Here is a 21,261-nt window from a genome sequence, read left to right as displayed (position 1 = left end):
AATGTGTTTAACTTTATATTAGGATACTTATACTCACTGGGCAGTGGTGACGCATGCCTGTAATCCCAGCACTCTGGGAGGCAGAGGCAGGCAGATTTCTGAGTTCAAAGCCAGCCTGGTCTACAGAGTGAGTTCCAGGACAGCCAGAAAACCTTGTCTCGAAAAAAAACAAATCCAAAAAAACCAAAAACCAAACAAACAAGTAAAAAAGATACTTATGCTTTTATAATATTGAGGAAACAACTCTTAATCACAACAATTACTACTGAGAATTAAACAAGATATATATAAAATATATCTTAAGCAAGATATATATATATATAAGCAGCTGGCATACAAAAAGCAGATAAAATTGAATACATTCTAAATAGCAGCTTATAAATTGTCAATAGCAGTGTGAAGACAAGGATTTCAGTTTAAGGGCTCTCATACATTTATGAAGCAGAACTTGGCAAATTGTCTTAATTTATTATTCATAGAACAAATATGGACCTAAACTATGAAGTATGCCATAAGTAGTTGTACCGGCTGGTTTTGTGTCAACTTGACACAGGCTGCAGTAATCACAGAGAAAGGAGCTTCAGTTGGGGAAATGCCTCCATGAGATCCAACTGTGGGGCATTTTCTCAATTAGTGATCAAGGGGGAGGACCCATTGAGGGTGGTGTCATCTCTGGCCTGGTAGTCCTGGGTTCTATAAGAAAGCAAGCTGAGCAAGCCAGGGGAAGCAAGCCAGTAAGTAACATCCCTCCATGGCCTCTGCATCAGCTCCTGCTTCCTGACCGGCTTGAGTTCCAGTCCTGACCTCCTTTAGTGATGAACAGCAATTTGGAACTGTAAGCTGAATAAACCCTTTCCTCCCCAACTTGCTTCTTGGTCATGATGTTGTACAGGAATAGAAACCCCGACTAAGAGAGTAGTCAATAAAAATGCAGGATGTAAATATCCAGCAACAACTTAGATTGGATTTGGCAAGCAACCGAACTTTAAAAAATAATGCCAGCTGGATATGGTGGCACATGCCTTTAAGAAATCCCAGTGCTCAGGAGGCAGGTAAATCTTTGTGAGTTCAAGGCCAGCCTAGTCCACATAGTGAGTTCCAGGACAGCCAGATCTGCATAATGAAACTGTGCTCAAAAGAAAAGCAACACCACAGTTTTACGTATTTAAAACTGAGACTATAACACAGGTATCAAAGAAGGCATTTGTCCTCTACACTCCCTTTTCAGGAAGTGCCCTTGTCTGTAGCCACAAATGCTCAACTTGAAAAGTTTTGCATTTCAGTGGGATGGTCCTTGACAAAAAACATAGTCCATAGGCTGGTTAGTGACAGGAGATGTGAATGTGACCAGACCTGAAAAGCTGGCCTCAGCTGGAGCCATCTGGAGAGCTCAGTGGTTAGGAGCACCTGCTGTTCTTGCAGAGGGCCCAGCTGTAGTCCCCAGCACTCACAAGCCAGCTCACATCCACCAGCACCAAGCATGTACACAGTGTACAGACAGTTATGTAGGCAAAGCACCATTCACACAAAAGAAATTTTAACAAACTTTTAAAACAAAGCATACCACTGGCTTTGGTAAATTGGAACTGAGGCCGACAATGGAAGCTGAAGAAAATGGCATGGGGTGTGGTGCTTGGCCACAGAGCTCAGCACAGGAAGGTCTAATTAGCAGGGCAGAGGAGCCACAGTCCACAGAAACCAGCTCAATTAAAAACAGCTGACACAGCCCAGTCACAGAGACTGCGGCCATGTGAGGGATCTCTGCAGTGCTCTTGGCTTCTGGTAGACTTCCAAATAGTTTGCAGTGTTGGTGTGTCTGACAGAGCCCCGCAGAAGTTACAGAGAGGCATTCTTTACACACATACAGTATTGTATGTCAGTTCTGCTGCAGTACAGAAGGCACTCAATGGCTTGGTGACTTGGTGAGAAACAGGAGCTTTCCACAATGTGCTCACGGACTCATGGGGTCTGAAGGAACGACCATGCTATCCTGGTGCCAGGCTCTGGTGTTCTCAGTAGAGAGCACTGACTAAAACCCAGCAGCCCTGCGGTGGTCCTTGTCATTTAAGACAACAAGCCGAGCCATGCATGATGTACATTGTCAGGTTCAAGTCACCAGGAATGCAAGCAATTCCAATTTCTCTATTTTTCTGGTGATCATGGTGGTGGTTGTGATGGTGCTGGCGATCGGGTGTGTGTGTGTGTCTAGGTGCTTATAGCAGATCAAGGCATTGGGCCACTAAAAATGTGCTCTTTTTTTCTTTTTCTTTTTTAATAATTAACCAGTCTGATTTATATACCAATAAATTCTCAGTTCACAAAATGTTCACACAATAACTTCAGAGTCAATTGATAATGATACAGGCTGCCCACCTAGATTAGACAAGTTCTAATCATTCTATCCTTTATGATATTTATAGTTACCTGTGGCTATTTGAAGCTACATGAGATCTGGATCATCTTCCTCTTGCTCCTTTTTTTAATTAGATATTTTCTCTATCCCATCCCACCTCCCCCTGCTCTCTAACCCACCCAGTCCCCCTTCTCTGACCTGACATTCCCCTACCATGGACAATGAGCCTCTCCTCTCCAATGGGTCCAAGGGCCTCTCCTCTCACTGATGCCCGACCAGGCCATCCTCTGCTACCCATGTGGCTGGAGCCATGGGTTCCTCCATGTGTACTCTTTAGTTGGTACTGGGAGCTCTGGGGGTACTGGTTGGTTCATATTGTTATTCCTCCTATGGGGCTGTAAACCCCTTCAGCTCCTTGGGTCCTTTCTCTAGTTCCTCCATTGAGGGCTCTGTGCTCAGTTCAATGGTCTTTTAACTACTGAGGCATCTCTTCATCCCTAAGAAAGATACACTTAAGAAGCAAAGTGTTCAAGAGAGAAATCAGTGAAAATCTGAAAATATTTTGAAATAAAAGATAAATAAAAGTTTAAACAACCATCCATGATATTATTATTAAAACTATCAAATGTAAAATATAAACCAATAGAAATATAGCCTAAGTACAGAACTTTGTAATATTACTGAAATATTTTTAAAAGAATATTTGGATATAGATAAGACAGAAATAGAAAAAAACCTCAATAATATCTGTGGTTACACCTATGTACATGTATCTAAGAGTAGGCATAAGCCGACAAGCTGAAATGAGAAGTCTATAGAGATTCGTGGATCCGAGAGAGCTAAGCCGCTGCTGGGCTTGTGCTGCAGGCCTGTAATCCCAGCAGCTCAGAGGCTGAAGCGGGAGGATCAGGTGCAACCTGCACAGCCTGGTGAGACCTGGGCTCAAGGAGTAAAGGAGGGCTGAAGAGACGCGTTCAGTGGCAGAGCGCTTGCCCACTATGTCTGGGGTCCTAGGTTCAATCACCAGGTAACACACACACACACACACACACACACACACACACACACACACAGAGAGAGAGAGAGAGAGAGAGAGAGAGAGAGAGAGAGAGAGCGCTAAGATTTTTGTTTTGTTTTGTTTTTTGAGACAGGGTTTCTCTGTGTAGCCCTGGTTGTCCTGGAACTCACTCTGTAGATCAGGCTGGCCTCGAACTCAGAAATCCGCCTGCCTCTGCCTCCCAGAGTGCTGGGATTACAGGTATGCGCCACCACTGCCTGGCTATCTTTTAGAAATTAATGGTCCACCAGGCAGTGGTGGCGCATACCTGTAATCCCAGCACTCTGGGAGGCAGAGGCAGGCGGATTTCTCAGTTCGAGGCCAGCCTGATCTATAGAGTGAGTTCCAGGTCAGCCAGGGCTATACAGAGAAACCCTGTCTCAAAAAAGCCAAATCCAAAAAACCAAAAACCAAATAAAAGAAAAAAAAGGTTGTATAACACTATTTGCTTTAAATGTAAAGCTTAAAAGTAATTATATTTCTGCAGGAATAAGTGAGTAAATCAGAGATAGATGATAACTCAAAGACACACATAGGTATTTGTCTTAAGAGAAAGGTGTTACTGTAGGATACCGGGGAAAGAAGGGTCTTTTCAGTATCATTGGTTGGACAAACAGATATATAATTAACAAAGAAATCTGATTACCACATCACACTATATACAATATAAATTCCAACTGGATGTTTGTGTGACATCATGGAAAAAACATACACGATTTTGGAATGCACACACATTTTTTTAAGTGAGATAAAAGTATTGGCTATCATAAAGAAATACCCAGGTAATTTAGAGTATAAATTAAAACTGCTATTACAAAACACCATTAAGAGAAAGAAAACATGTTGCAGAATGGAGGGAGACAAAGTGATCTACATAGCTGATAAAGAACTTAAGCCTAGCATATGGTCAGAATACCTATAAATGACAAGCCCTTCAAAGCAGTATCCAAATAACCAACATACATATTCCATCAAGTACATGAACGTTAAAAACACATGATAATGAGCATGTCTGCCAGAACTGCTGAGGTAGAGATTGACAATACCACATATGAACAAGCGCAAGGAACAGTAGCAAGGGGTTCACAAAGCACTGCAACCACTTTGGGAGGTAGCCTGCCATATGTCTAAACTTGGCATACTATACGGATTCTACATTGATGGGATTCATGTACACAAGCCTAGAGGATGCGCACTGGAATGCTCACTACCACATTATTGCAAATAGCTCTCCAACAATCCAGCTGTCAAGCAACAACATTCTGGACGAATAAGCCAATATGGCATCATCGTGTCACTACATAGAAATGAAAGTGCATGACCATAGCTTAGTAGAACAACATGAATGAGTGTCACAAACACTGTTCTAAAGTGAAGAGTCAGACATACAAACACAATGCTTTCTCTTTCTAACACAATGCTTTCATTTGCATAAAGTTCAAAACTGGGCATAACTAAAACCTAGTTTTTAATGCTATATACTTACTAAAGACCAAGAACACTCCCCAGGACATGCCAGTGTTACCTTTCTGAACACAGGTTGGGGTTATAACAGGGAGAGTGACAGCAGGATGCTGCACTGCATCACATGAATAGTGACTCAACAAGGTGTATGTGTGCACATGAGGCTTTGTGTCTAGGCTTGCTGCATCTTGTTATGCCATACTTGGTTGATATCACTGGGAAGCCTACTCTTCTCTGAAGGGAAATGGAAGAGGAGTGGGTCTGGGGAGATGCTTCGGATGTTTTATATAAGATCATTATCACCACTACCACCACCACCACCGCCACCACCACAAAAGTCAGATTCTAAAACTCTCTTCCCCTAAGAATTTCCAGCCCTAGCAAACATAAAAACTCAGAATCTGATTTCAAGTTGTACCTTCTTCCTTGTTTCTGCTAAATCTAGGGTGCAGCAAAAAAAACCCAAACACCCATTTCTTCTTTCACTTTTCTATCTGCAGGGAGCCAGATAGTTTACTGGAGTCAGTCCAAAGGCAACCACTGGTGACTGTTTTCTCCTGCTGCGGGTTTCAGAGAAGTCCTCTTCTGACTCCACCTAGTGGGCAGCAGGCGCTCAACGGCTACTGCTCAGGCCTGTATGCATAGCTCATCTGTCCATATGAACACTTAACTAAACTCTTTTTAACCTCCAATAACCCAGCTCATGCATATCTAGATATGTCAGAAACTACTGTGTACCATATAAAACACAATACTATCCCATGGCAGGGCAAACAGTTAGGTACCAGTAACAACAAACAATAGCTGGGGGATGCTAGACTGAGAAGGGCTCGCTCGTGAGAAGAATCTGAGAGATCCAAACAAGGGTGATTAGTGTACCACACTGGATGAGAGGAAGCACACCTTACCTGCAGATGTGGTCTGGTTAGCTCCTGTGTGTAATAGCATGGCTTGTTTGTCATCTTTATGGGAAATCCACATAAATGCGGCAGTTTTGATTTTAAATCTAAAAGGAAGCTTTTCAACACACCATCCAAATCGACTCTTGGGAAAAACTGAATGGGCTGACTTCTGATGCAGCTGAGAGGGTACCTGAGCACGGTTAAAGAACGACATGACGTTTTCTGTCTATAAGACACAGCAGTTCTCATTTTTAAAAAGGTGGTAATGTTGACAGGACAGATAAACAGTTTCTGTTTTTATATTATAGTCTACAGATGCCAAAGTCAAAAGGTTTTCCTTCTAAGTTTATTTTTATTCACAAAGTAACAAAGTTTGTGTGTATGTGTGTGTGTGTGTGTGTGTGTGTGTGATGCAGTAGGCTTTGATATGGCACAATCATGGTGAATCATTGTGTCTTCATTATGTAAATAGAAATGTAAGAGTAGATTACAATGCTTCACAAGAGATTTGTAATGAATGTGCCATCACCTGTACAGAGTATAAAGACAAAATAGAGGACAACAATATGCTACTATTTTCAAAAACAAGGAAAAACTTGGCACAGAGAAGAAACACATCACCAATTATTTTCAAACTTCAGTAGCAGTCCTTCAAGCAAAGTATCTTTTCCTACTGAGAAATCTAAACACTTGGGATCGTATTGGCGCCTAATGAAAGGGAATTGCTGGCTAGTGTCAACTGTAAGTTTAATGTGGATTATCTGGGTTAGGAAAGAGCACAGGGAGAACACTAGAGCTCTTCTATTTCTAAATCCCAGGCTGCCAGAGTGGTGAAAGCCATACTAAGTACGATTGAAGAGCTCATCCTAAACACTTGTATTCTGTGTTTGTGTATATTTTTAAAGCAATCTTAAGAAAGTCATTTTCTGGGTCTGGAGAGATGGCTCAGTGGTTAAGAGCACTGACTGCTCTTCCCAAGGACCTGAGTTCAAATCCCAGCAACTACATGGTGGCTCATAACCATCAGTAATGAGATCTGATGCCTTTTTCTGGGATGTCTGAAAACAGCTACACTGTACTTACATATAATAAATAAGCAAACAGATAAATAAATAAATCTTTAAGAACGTCATTTTCCTAAGTCAATGCAGTCTGTTTCAAGTGCAAGTCAAATCTAAAAAAGGAAGAGCTCAGTTACTTTTAATTTAATCCTTTCAATAACATCCAAAGAACACTAGGCGGAGCCCTTGGCTAAGAAAAATTTCATGACTGGTTTCTTACATTCTATTAAGAAATAAGTGCCTGTACTTTTTTTTCTATTCTGAATTTTCTTTTCTCACTTAAGTTTTTTGCAATAGTCTTTAAGAAAAATTCCTTCTAGCCTTGAATTGTTGTAATTCCATTACTGAGGAAGCTGAGGCAGAAGGATGACCAGTTCAAGGATAGCCTGGGTTACCTAACAAGATCTCCCTCGTGACACCAACGTGGTTTCATATTAGAAACAATTAAGCTATGATGTGTCTTTTATTGGAAGATGGGAGGGCTAGAATGCAGCTCAGCTGTAGAGTGAACGCCTATCTTGCAGAAAGTGCTGGATTCAATCGTACCCTTGGCATAAACTGGACATATGGTGCATGTCTATAATCCCACTTGAAAAGTACAGACAGGAACGACAGAAATTCAAGAATAGTCTGGGATATCTAGTAAGTTCCTAGCCAGGCTACACAGACCCATGTCCACAACAAAACAAAAACTCCAAAAAGAAAGAGCACAAAAATTATTGTTAATTATAACCTCTAAGCTAAACTTAAAACAACTGTGCAGAAAAAGTGGCTCCATTAAATGACAGCATGATAGTGACAGCATGGGGCATGGCCAAGGTCTGGCTGATCAGGCAGACAGAAAGTATCTGCTATCACTAGCGTGCAAAGGATACGTGAAGGTCCTTGTGTTAATTGTTTTGAAGTAGATGCTGCAGTATATTTTCATATCCCCACAGTCTTCTGGAAGTTTGTAACCATACTACAAATTAAGCACACAATGTAAATCATTTTGGAGGAGGCTATTCTTAGGTTACATGGCAAGAAAGGAGATCAAATGAAATTTTGTGTGACACATATTTGCTTCCTACCAGGTCATCCCAGTGCCTCTGGAAATCTTCAAAGGAATGAAAAGGACAGTCAGGGGGTGCTGTATGAAGAATATTTATTATCTGACCCATTTTCATACTATAAAAAATGAAATTTGATACATTATGTCAATGTTTAAATACAGTTCAATGTTATTTGATAAGCTGTGATTTAGAAAGTATTCCAAAAGACCTAGAAAATATGTTTCTATCCAAATATAAACAACAAACACTTGTACCTAGTTAAAAATACAATTGCATTAAACCTTTTATACTATGGTGTATATTTTAAGATATATTTAGCATCTTTGAAATACAAATAAGCTGTGGGAATCCCTTAATCAAATTAACATAGTCATTACTTCACATATGTACATGTTTTGTGGCTAAAATACTAAAAATCTATTCGTAGAGATGTCCAAGAACAGTCTTTGATACTAAGTATAGTGTGTTGTACAATGGATGTTTTTAATTTATTCCTCATGTCTGAGATTATCATTAATAAGCATTTCTTTCATCTAGTCCAAAGCTCCAGCCTACGTTTTGTAACTGCACTTATGCTGTTTTTATGAGTTCAATTTGACAGATGATACATATAAGATTACATGAATTTGTCTGTCTAGCTTTTTTTAAAATTTAATAACTTGTTCCAGGCTTATTATTCATATTGTCACCCATGACAGGACTGCCTTTGTTAAGGCTGAAGTTTGCTACCCCTGTACACAAACCACATCTCTTTCTATTCTACCTAGGGGGGACACTTAGGTTGTGCCCACATTTCAGCTACTGTGAATGGAGCCCCAAGGAATGTGAGAGTGCAGAGACAGCTGACATACTGACTTTATTTCCTTTGGATATATATCATATAGATATTATTATTATTAGGATAAAGATCATATGGTAATTACATTTCAAAAATTCCTTTTACCTTTGTGAGAAACTTCCATATTGTTTTATACAATATTTGTGCTAATTTACATTCTCATGACCAGCATGCTTGCACTCCCTTTACATATCATACTTACATCATTTCTTTCATATTTTTAACTTTAAGGATTTCATACCTAACCACATTGCATGTCCATCCTTTCTACCCTATCTCTGCCCCTCCCTCAACTCCTTTATCCTCTCAACCCTCCCTAAAATCTGATCTCTTTTCTATTTGTTAGATATATAAGTGTATGTGTGTGTATTTAATGAATATATCACCTAGTGAATCCAAATAATACTGTACTTATTTTCATGTTTACTGCTGATGTTTTTGGACCAAAAACAACAAGAAAAGAACCCCCTCCAAAATTGGTTCTCGCTCCCTCAGCAGGCCTTGAGTGCCTACAGCCTTTCATATAGAGGTGGAACCTTAGGAAATTTTCTTCCAGTCCACATTGGTGTGTTGATTGGTGTGGTCCTTGCAGGTTTTGCACAGGCAACCGCAGTGTTGAGAGTTCATGGGTGCAGCATTGCTGTGTAGAAGAATTCCTACTCCTCTGTTTCTAACAATCTTTTCACCAAAATTTCCACGGTGTTCCCTGATCCATGTAGGTGTTGTATTACAAGTTTCCCTTTTGGGGCTGGGGACGCAAGTCCCTTATTCTCTGTATTTTGATCGGATTATGGATCTACTAGTCTCTGATGCAAAAAGAAACTTCTCTTATAAGATGTGAGAGCTGTAGTTATTTTCTCTGAGCATAAGGATGAGTATGTAGAAGACAATTAGAAGCTATATTACTTTAACAATATAGGTCCCTTCCGCTATAGCTTCTTGGGTATATTTACAGCACCAGGCAGGAGTTACTTCCAATTGAATAGCTGCAGTTCTAATTAGGCATTGCTTGGTTGCCTTCAGGATACAAGTGCCATTATTGCATTGATGTCTTCAAGCCCTGTTATTACTGTGATTCTCGGGCTTTACAGCTGAGTAGGACTTTTGATAACTTTTCTCCTTAGGCATCTGGCATAACACCTCCTGACACATGGAAACTAGTTTCAGGGAGTCTTTATGCAGTCAGGAGCAATGGACTCCCTGATCACTCAAGAGAAGTAGCCCCTGCCGGACACTAAGGTTTGTGTTAAATATTCTAAGCTAAATGTTCCTGGGGGGAGCATTACACTGCTTCGTGGAGTAACTGCATCAGAACATATTCTTTCTATTTATATATATCATATGTGGAATATACATACACACATATACACACACATATACATATATATTGGTGGTTTGCACATACTTGACCCAGGGAGTGGCACTATTAGGAGCATGTGCTAGTTGGAGGAAGTGTGACACTGTAGGCATGGGCTTTAAGACTGTTCTTTCCTGGAGGCCATCAGATCAACATAAAGAACTCTCAGCTCCTCCTTGCACCATCCCTGCCTGGATGCTGTCATGCTTCCTGTCTTGATGATAATGGGCTGAACCTCTGAACCTGTAAGCTAGCCCAAATTAAATGTTGTCCTATATAAGAGTTGCTTTGGTCATAATGTCTTTTCACAGCAATGGAAACCCTAAGATAGACAGACAGACAATATAAACTTTTAGTTTTATAAATTCCCATTTATCAACTGTTAGAACTAATTCCTGGACCAATGGAGCCCTAGTATAAATGTCCTTTCCTACGCCTGCATCTTGTAGAATACAACCTGTTTTCTACTAGCAGTTTCAGGCTTTCAAGTTTCTCATTGAAGTCTTTGATCTATTTAGAGTTAATTTTGTGCATGATAATAAAATGAATCTAGCATCCTTCTTCTACATGTGTAGATCCAATTTTCCTCAGCAGTGTTTGTAGAAGATGCTGTTTTTCCTTCAATGTGTATTTTTGGCATTTTGGTCAAATATCAGGTGGCTCTCACTATGCACATTTGAGCCTGGGTCTTTTATTCCATTCCATTGATCTACATTTCTATTTTTGTGCCAATACCATACTATTTATATTACTATCAGTGTATAATATAACTTTATATCTTGTATGGTAACCCCTCCATTATATTTTAAATACAGGATTGCTGTCATCATCCATGGTTTTTTGTACTTTCATATGAAATTCAGAGTTTTTGTGTCTGTATGCCATATAAAGTTTAATTGAGATTGCACCGAATCTGTTAACTGTAGGTAAGATGATCAGTTTCACAGAATCCTACCAATCCATGAATATGGGAGGTCTTTCCGTTTTCTAGTGATTTCTTCTCTTTATTTATTAAGAAACTTAAATTTTTCACTGTAGAGATCTTTCACTTTCTTGGTTAGGTTTATTCCTGTTCTTTCCTACTTTGTTTGTTTTGAACATACTGCCAATGGGCATGTTTCTGTGGTTGTCTTTCTCAGAACATTTGCTATTGGTGTATAGAAATATGTTAATTTTTGTAAGTTAATTTTATATCTAACCACTTGTTGAAAGTGTTAATTATTTCTAATTTTCTGGTGCAATATTTAAGATCTCTTATATATAATACCATACCATCTGTAAATAAGGATACTTTAACTTTTTATTTGTATCCCTTTAGTTTCCTTCTCTTGTCTTAACACTCTAGCTAAGGCTTCAAGTACTATATTGAAAAGAAATGGCAATAGAGCATATCACTTTCATTTTTTATTTTAGTGTGACTGCTTTCAGGTTTTTCCCATTTAGGATGTTGGCTAGTGGGCGTGTCATTATATGTTATTAGGCTGAAGTATGCTTCTTCAAGTTCTACTCTCTTTACGACTTTTATCATGAAGGGATATTAGATTTTGTCAACATCCCCTTTTATATCTATTGATATTTTTCTTTCTAATAATGCCATTTATAACAGATATGAGGTGATGTCTCATTATAATTTTACTTTGGATTTCCCTATTATGATTGCTGAAGGTTTTTTTTTTTCGTGTATTTATTGGCCATCTGGATATTTTCTCTATTTAAGTTGAGTGTAGTGGTTCCTGCTTTTAGTCCCATCACTCAAGAGACAGGGGGAAGGTGAAATTCTATGAGTTAAAGATCTAATAGCAAGTTCTAGGACAGCAAGGCCTGTGCAGTGAGATCCTGTCTTAAAAAAGAAGAAATGTCGATTTCTTTGTTCATTTGAAAAGCAAGTTGTTTTCTTGTTACTGAATTGAGTTCCTGTATGTCTGTCTTGATGTAGATGGAGTGTTTGCTCTCTCCTAAATTTAATTAACATTGTAACCATTTTAAGATGTAATTAGGTTGTAAAGGTTCTGCTCACAATGAGTATATTGATGCAATTATCCCAGGCTTGAGTTCCTTATAAAATAGTAATTTTTGCCTTTTTGTGTGTTTTTCTGACCACCTCTTTGCCTATTCACTAGGGAATGATGATGAAGAAACCCTTATCAGAAACTTAATGTGCTGGCACATGGGTCTCAGACTACCCAGCTTCCAGACTTATATGGGAAATGTTTGTATTGCTTATAAATTATCCAGTATTTGGCATTCTATTACAGAGGCATAAAATATTCTAAGAGAAACATGGTTTAGAACTATTTTCACTTCCTTCAGGGTGATCCTCATTCCTTTGGCTGTTTTCTTTGGTGTGCAAATGCTTTTTAATTTGATGCAGTTTTACTGATCCATTTCTACTTTTGTAGTACAATGTTTTGGGCATTATACAAAAACTCATCCTCAGATCAAAGTCACAAAGTTTTTCTGTTTAGCTATATTATTAGAGTTTTGTATAAAGTGAGAATTAAGGACCTAATTTAATTCTTCTACTTGTGGATATAGCTTTCACAGCATCACTTTTGGAAAAGACCATCTTCTCTTTTTTGTCTTCATGGAAGTGTTAATGAAAATCCATTGATCATAACTGCATACCTATGGATATGCTGTTCTCTTCTTTAAGTTTATATGCCTGTGTATATGCCAGTATCATATGGTTTTAATTACTGCAAGTTTGTAGGATGGCTTAAAAATCAGAGTGTGATGCTTCTGATATTGCTTTAGCCCCTTGGGAGTCTTTTATTTCTATATGAAATTAATTTTCCCCTAGTTTTTGAAGAATGACATGTTTTGGTCAATAATATAACATCTATAGATTACTTCTAGTATTGTGAATGTTTTTACAATTCTAATTCTTCTAATCCGTGACTGAGTTCTCATTCCAATTATTTGTGTCTTTGTCAATTCCTTTTATAAATGTTCTGTAATTTTAACTTTCACTTCTTTGGTTAGGTTCATTCTACAATTTCTTTTGGGTAGATATTTTGAATGAGATTGTTTCCTTGTTAAAGTATAGAGATGATGCTGGGTTTTCCTATTGTTGGTGTTTTGAGACATGGTCTTGCTATGTAATCCAGATTTGCCTTAAATCCACTATCCTCCGACCTCAACTTCCCACATTCTGGAATTACAAGTGTGCACCAGATATATGGATATTTATAAGTTGATTCTGTAGCATGCATCTTTTAAGTTTCACTTCATAGTTCTAGGTTTTGATGGGATCCTTATGGTTTTCTATTTGTAGCATCAAATTGTCAGTCAACAGAAATCGTTACCTTCTTCCTTTCCAATTGCAATGCCTTTAATTTTCTTCTCTTTCTTATGGCACAGGCTAGGAATTCTAATACTATACTGAATAGAAGCTATAAAAGTGAAATTCTTGTCTTGTTCGTGATATTCATGGAAAGCTTTTAACTTTTTACCATCCAAGATGGCCTTATTGTGGCTTACTATGTATGACCTTGTTTATATCCTAATAACTGAAATGGTGAGGAAACACTGAGGTGAACTGCTGCAAATAATGTGCCAATCACAAATACACACAAAACTGAATTACAAAATGTTTCCACCAGTGAGAAGTCTGTGAAGAAGGAAATGAGTCAGAATCATGCCCCTCCCCTCAGTATTTTACCATGCTCTTAATTTTCCTGAGCAAGTTAAAATTTCTTAATAGTTTTTTGTCTCAGAAACAATTCATTTTTTCTAATGATAATTCAAAAAAGTATGTTTACATTTAATATAATAAATCATTATTAGGTAAAAAATCATAAATTTTGGTATTAAGACTATTATGATATTGAGAAATTTGGTAATTTTAGTATTTATTAAAAGATCTAAGAAAAATGTAAACACAAAACAAATTAGTTTATTAATTCAAAGGGGGTAATTTATGGTTTCCATTTCCATAACAACAGTGCTCAGTCCTTTTCACTCTTGCTCTTTATGTATGTAAGTGTTTTGCCTCCATGAATGTATGTGCACCCGTGTGTGGCTGCTCAAGAGGCCCGAGGATGCCAGCTCCTCAGGAAGCACGTCTGTGATGAGAACTGAGCTATGGTCTCTGTGAGAGCAGCAAGTGCCCTTCATTATTGAGCCGACTCTCCAGCCTTGACCCAGGGCTTTATAGTCCTATAATTATGTTTTTAAAGTTCAAAGTAGTTTATAGTTTTGCATAAAGTGTTAAAGAAGCAACATTAAAGAACATTATTATATTTTGAATCCACTCTTAATGGTTAATCTTCATTTTCAACTCAACTGAACTTAGAATTATCTGGGGGATTGCTGAGGAACACTTCCTGGTGTCTCTGTGAGAAAAACCCTAGAAAGATTAACTAAAGATTAACTAAATGTAGGCATCACATTCCCATAGCCTGGAGACACAGACAGAATCAAAGGGAAAATATAAAGCCTGCCAAACCTCTGCCTTCTCCATTTTCTGCTTCTTGACCTTTGATGACATAAACTACGCTGTCTCATCGTGACTTCCATAACACGATACTTTGATAACTCCCTTAAGTGTGCCTCTAAGATATTACAGTCGCAGTGGTGAGAAGTGGCCATTATGCCAGCTCCACATCACTACCTCAGATCTTACCTGGGTAAAATATAGCACCAGTTGTTTAAAATGGAATGTCTCTCAATGACAGCATTCTGGTTGGTATGAAAATCCTCTATAATATGCTGAGAAATATCAAACTCCTGTAGCTTTTAAATGAAATAAGATTTCAGTATGCAAGTCCTCAAAGAATTTTTCTCAGAAAAAGAAACATTAAAACAATACAAACTGACAGTAGTTTATAAATGCTTTGAGATTTACTTTCCATGAGGTAATCAGTGCTCCAACATATCCTACCTCTCCCTGCACAGTACACCAAACAGGTTAGCTCATGCTTTCCCGTTCATCTTCTAAAGTCTAACTCGTACTTTATGCTAGATCCAATCAATTGTATTATGTTAACTTATAGAAATCAAATCCACCTAAAGGATTTGTATTTCTGTGAATGTTTATATATGTGGAGATGTGTGCATGTGTGAGAGGAGGCCAGAGGACAACCATGGGAATGTCTTTTTCTTTCTTTCTTTCTTTCTTTCTTTCTTTCTTTCTTTCTTTCTTTCTTTCTTTCTTTCTTTCTTTCTTTCTTTCTTTCTTTCTTTCTTTCTTTCTTTCTTTCTTTCTTTCTTTCTTTCTTTCTTTCTTTTTTGCCAACTAGAAAGGCCCAGGCATCTACTATTTGTCTCTGTTACTTCAGTGCTAGCATTACAAATATGGACCACAATTTCAACTTATTTCAATGTGTATGGATGTAGTTGATTGCCTAGTAAGGCCAGGGAGGGTGTAGACACCCTACAGCTGGGGTTGTAGGTGATGGTGAACAACCTGGTATGAGTCTTGAGAGAACCAAATTCAGTTTTACAGAAAAGCAATATATTCTTTTAGCTTCTGAGCCAACTCTTTAGCCTCAAGAGGTAAATATTTTGATATGATATACTGTGCTTGAGAAATCTGATCCTAAACTATGCTATGAAAAAAGAAAAGGAAGGAAGGAAGGACAGTAGGAAGGAAGGAATAATAAATAAAGATGGCTGGGGCAGGAGTGTCCCCATACACTGGCACCACGTAGAATGACTGGCTTGAAAGAAAACAGAATCTAAAATGCAATTCTAAAGGTAGGCATTAAAGTAAAAGGTTTAGAATGTGTGGGTTCTCACATCTATCTACTTACACAGCTTGAGTACATACCAACACTACTCAGAGGCTCAGGCCCCAACGCTAGTCCTTATCAATGTAGATTATTTTGAACACTAAGTTCCTCAACTATTAATACACATCTCAAGAGAATGCAACCCTTGTATTTATCCACTTCAGAAATATTTTAAAAGTATCCCTATTCAAAACCAAACTCATGAGAAGGCACTCATAAATAAATATTTCTTCTACCTTAAAACAACAATTTAGAAGAATTTGGGTTTAGTTTTCTAAGCAATGTTGAGATTTTACAGATATTTGGGTTGGAGAAACTTTGATTTAGAAATAGGAATCTATTGACACTGTGAAGAAGCAAGACTGGAAACAAGGCCTATGTGGATATTAGTTAAAAGGCTGAGGCAAAAGAATAGGTCCAAGTCAGAATACTGGACACTGAAGCCAAGGTCATTGCAGAAACCAAGGCAGGTAACAAGTTAGACAGTGGAAGTGAAAAAGAGAAGTACCAAAGTAACACAAAGTCTATATGGAAGAAACTCACTGCCTTTCCTCACTGTCCTTTGATGGCCAATAGTAAATACAAAGGAAGAAGATATCTGCTGGGGTTAGTGACACACACCCACTTTTAGATATCATCAAGTCTGGGTGTGTGATGGCTTAAATGAGAATGTCCCCATAAGTTCCTATGTTTGAATACTTGGTCACCATCTGGTGATGCTGTGGCTTTGCTGGAGGAAGTATGTCACTGAGGGTCGTCTTTGAGGTTTCAAAGCATCCTACCATTTCCAGTTTGCTCTCTTTGCTGTACTTGTGGTTCAATATGTGAACTCTTAAGTTTTCTGCCTACCACCTGCTATTTCTACAGCAGAAAGTAGATGAACTCTTGAATGAATGAAATTTGTTAACCCGAGCACTATCATGTCAAGGACTCTGAGGCCTCAGACACAGGGAGTAGCCAACCTTTGCTGGCTGAGGTTCAGAGGCAGGGTAAAGCCTTCATCTGTTCCAAGTACATGTATTTATGAACAACTGACCAGTGTATGTAGAAATGATCAAACACAGCTTTTTCCTCTAGGATGAGAGTATCCTGAAACTGCTCTTACAGAGATCTACTGAGATTAGCTAAAACTGCTTCCTTGTACAGTTGCATGCCAGAAACTTACCGCCTTGATACAGATGTATAGAATAAATGCTCCCTGTTTCCAGGTTCCTGCTACAGTTGGTGCCCTTCATTAGACTGAGTACAGCCCATCTGATTCCACCTAGCCTTTCTGTGCATGTGTCTGTGTTTGTTCTTTATTCTTTCTTTCATCACTTCAGTTAGGTCAATTCCTGAATCTGTGCAGTGTGCTGTACTTTGCTCTACAGTCATGGACTCTGACCTTTTGAAACCATAAGCCCAAATACACTCTTTGGTAAGATGCCTTGGTCAAGGAACTGAATCACAGCAATAGAAAAGTAAGTGGTACAGGGTGTCGTGAATATAATCATGAGAAAGGGTGGAAAGGGACACAGTCACAACTATGCAAGAACATGTAAGAGGTATTAGTATTTAGGCTGAAAATGAAACCTAGAAAACAGTGATATCCAAGTGGCTAAAGATATAGAAAAGCCATGGATCAATAGGATTGGACTTTGAAGAAAGAAGTTTCAGAAATCAAGGAAAGAGATGAGGCTTTAAGAACTAAATGGTACAAAACAGTTTACATGTTTCAATGACATCAAAGACAAATTTGCTCAGACAGCTCTTTCATATGAATCTTAAAGTAATGTAGCTCTTATCTAACTCTACCACTAGCCAATCAACTGAATATAAACAATAGTTAAATATCATCTCAGCTACATTTTGAGCACTGCACCTTTTGCTACCAGGATCCCTGCTGCTGCTGCCATGCTTCCTGCTAATGGACTAAGCCTTGGAAATTGTAACCAGGCTCCCAATTAAATGATTTCTTTTATGAGTTGCCATGGTAATGGTGTCTCACCACAGCAACAGAACAGTGGCTAAGACAGTATCTAATTCTACCAAAGGGCACCCAAATGTGACCAAGGAAGCTATGACTAAGTAGAGAAACTATGATACTGAATAGTGTTGAAAGAAAAACTCTGAATGTTGACTCTCTCACTATCTTTGTGACCTACAACAATTATTTAGCTCTCAATTTGCTTAGTTATAACAATTTTGATCTTCTGTATGTATCTATGTCATATAAAGCATTTGATGTACTTTATCTCATTAACCTGCTCAAATCTGTACAAGCTATATACCATTGTCTTCAATTTTCCAAAAAATCTGAGATTAAGGGATATGATGAAGAATGCTCAAAGTGGCACTGATATTAAATGAAGATTTGAGAATTTTAATGTGATTTAAAGCCAACTCTGAATGTTTTAGGTGTGCAAATATTAATGAGTATTTTGTAAATGTTCTCATCTTTATGCTGACTTTTCTTCTGACCTTAAAATCTTTGGAAGGAAACACTTTGTACATGTACATAATGATTCTCAATAAATAACTTTCTGTAGAATAAAAACAAATTTGTTTCCAGGTGCTTAATTAAAACTTAAAGGCAACAGTTAATATTATATAATGCCTTTCTGAAACATGCTCCTCGTGTAGTTACAGATTAAATTATAATCTGAATGTATCAATTTGTGGTAGTTTATACATATAAATTTCTATCTAGACACTTTTCTGAGTTGTAGAAAAATAGTATAGTTTAACAGTCTAAAAATGGAAAAATTATAATTATTGGGGGAAATGTGTGGATTTTTCTAATTAAAAAATAAGGGCTGAAGTATCATTTTTTATAATTAATCATGATAAACTATCTTTAAAGGTTCTCTAATAAGATCAAAGATCAGTGTTTAAAAAATTACTGGAATTTCCTTTTTTTGTCAAAATCTTTTCCAACTTTATTAAAAATATCCCAAAGAGGTTGATGACCATTATTTTTACAGTTTAAAATTTGAAATCACTAACAATATAAAAATAATTAACAAGATAATTTTTCCGGTAATAACTATCATATAAACTATCATCATCCTTTTGTCAATTGTTTCTTTTTTTATTAGATATTTTCTTTATTTACATTTCAAATGCTATCCCCTTTCCTAATTTCCCCTCCAAAAACCCCCTATCCCATTCTCCCTCCCCCTGCTCACTAACCCACCCAGTCCCCCTTCTCTGACCTGGAATTCCCCTACCATGGGACAATGAGCCTTCATGGGTTCAAGAGCCTCTCCTCTCATTGATGTCCAACCAGGCCATCCTCTGCTACCCCCATGTGGCTGGAGCCATGGGTCCCTCCATGTATACTCTTTGGTTGGTGCTTAAGTCCCTGGGAGCTCTGGGGGCGGGGTACTGGTTGGTTCATATTGTTGTTCCTCCTATGGGGCTGTAAACCCCTTGGGTCCTTTTCTGGAATTTCTACTTAGAAGAATAGGTTTTAAATACTGAAATTATCTATAATTTAAATTAGAAGGTGGTTTTTCAGTCCATTCAAGCTTCAGTTTCTAAAAATTTTGCAGTAGTGACTGACAAGTGTTATGTAACTTCTATGAAAGAAAGGTTAGAAAGACACAGACCCTTTCCTCTACAACTTTCCAGCATAATGATGCACTTGTATAAATACCAGTATGAAGAAAGAGAGGTGAGCTGTGAGAGCTGTGAAGTCTTCACAGGTGGTGATGATGAATTCTGTCATGAAAGATGATCTGGAGAACACATACTGAGCGTTCAGAACAGCCTGAGCTAAAGAATGGAGGAACATTCAACAGCAGCTAGATGAGACTACATAGAAGGAAAGCGTGGATCAATTTGATGAGGACCTCGTCCATCATAGGCAGCTGTTGGGATTTCACTATGTAGTCACTGGAGAACATGGCGCATTTTTAACACCAGGAAGAGATGTATACAAGACAAGCAGGAGTGGGGAGTGGCACCTAGCAGCAACATCTGTCACCCCATAATCACCAGGATTGACTAGGCTGATAATGTTGGCTAGGCAGGTGTCTCCTTTCTCCCTCATCATTTAATGTGTGTCCTACCTAAAGCTTCATGCTGGGTTGAGCAGCCTTTACTGGCAGAGGAGAAACTTTCTTTGGCCAAGTGTATGATTAGTTGTGCTACCCTAATAGAATTTCCAAAGAAGTTTTTCACTCAGCACTATTGATACTTTGCGTCAAATAATTCTTTGCTGGGTTGGAGGTGGGTTTGTTCTGTACATAGTACATTCAGAAGCACTCCTTGCTCCTGCCTGCTAGATGCTAGTGCCAAATCACACTCTCCTTCCCCACACCTTGGAAACCAAAAAACACCTTCTAGGCATTGTCGAATGTTTCATGGAAAGCAAAAGCATTGTCTCCTCCTCCATCCTCCTCTGTGGCCAAGGAACCAGTGGCACCCAGTAAAGGAAACATGTACAAAGTGACTACTAATGCATAAGGCTCCATGTGAGAGGGAACTAGTAATATAGAAGACAAAGACAGACGACATTTGTATAAAAAGAGATGCAAAAATGCTCCTAGAATGTCAAGGGCAGAAGATGAGTGTATTTACTATGACATGAAACCATTTTTAATATTTGGAAGTGAAAAAAAGACAAAAATCGGTGCTGAGGCCAGATAAGACACATTTTGGATGTGTCTAATGATATTTTTGACAGGAATAATATGATAAAACCTTTTTCAATTGAGAAAAATGACATTTCAGAAATATAGAACAACATAGACATGTCCAATACTTAGCAGCATGCATTTTATTTATTATTTTTTTAAAATATGGATATGATTTCTCTTGACTATAATCCTAGTACTCAGGAGGCTGAGGTAGGAGGGTACTTACAAGTTTAAGGCTAGCCAGGCAGATACCAGCTGCTAGCCAGCTTGAGCTATAATGTGAGACTATTTCAAACTACCAAAGCCAAACAAATTGGAAAAGCAAATGCCCACCACGTCCTTTTCTTTTTTTTCTTTTTTCTTTTAAAGATTTATTTATTTATTTTATGAATATGAGTACACTGTAGCTGTACAGATGGTTGTGAGCCACCATGTGGTTGCTGGGATTTGAACTCAGGACCTTCAGAAGAGGAGTCAGTGGTCTTAACCGCTGAGCCATCTCTTCAGCCCCCACCACACCCTTTTCAACGCTAGCACAGTAATGGGTTTCACTAAGACATTTGATGTGTCTACTTGTACTGTATTCTCAGTTGCCCCATGAGTGTTCCTTGTCAACCCTGTACACGTGCTAGTTCTCTCCTCTTGCTTCTCACTCCAAATATGTGTGTATACATGTATATCCTACATATGAGAGAGAATATTGCATGTGTTTTGGCAACAAAACCTTTTATATCTGCTTCCATCTTAATAATTAAAATCAAGTAGCATATTAATAATAATAAGAAGAAGATATTAATCATATAGTAAATATAGGAATTTATAG

The 21,261-nt window shown here is 38.2% G+C and overlaps 1 protein-coding gene across 1 annotated transcript in view; it reads right to left on the bottom strand.

Annotated features, from left to right (window-relative positions):
• The window catches only part of C13H18orf63 (chromosome 13 C18orf63 homolog), a 63,941-nt gene that overhangs the window by 32,393 nt on the left and 10,287 nt on the right, over positions 1–21,261 (bottom strand). The window contains exons 7-10 of the mRNA XM_052156012.1: positions 14,709–14,818; positions 7,908–8,004; positions 7,713–7,798; positions 5,783–5,966 (exon numbers count right to left, since the gene is read on the bottom strand). Coding sequence (XP_052011972.1) covers positions 5,783–5,966; positions 7,713–7,798; positions 7,908–8,004; positions 14,709–14,818 — 477 coding nt within the window. The remainder of the gene's footprint in view (positions 1–5,782; positions 5,967–7,712; positions 7,799–7,907; positions 8,005–14,708; positions 14,819–21,261) is intronic.

Source organism: Apodemus sylvaticus, chromosome 13 (assembly GCF_947179515.1).
Source record: "Apodemus sylvaticus chromosome 13, mApoSyl1.1, whole genome shotgun sequence".
NCBI lineage: Eukaryota > Metazoa > Chordata > Mammalia > Rodentia > Muridae > Apodemus > Apodemus sylvaticus.
This window is presented reverse-complemented; position numbering and strand designations above follow the sequence as displayed.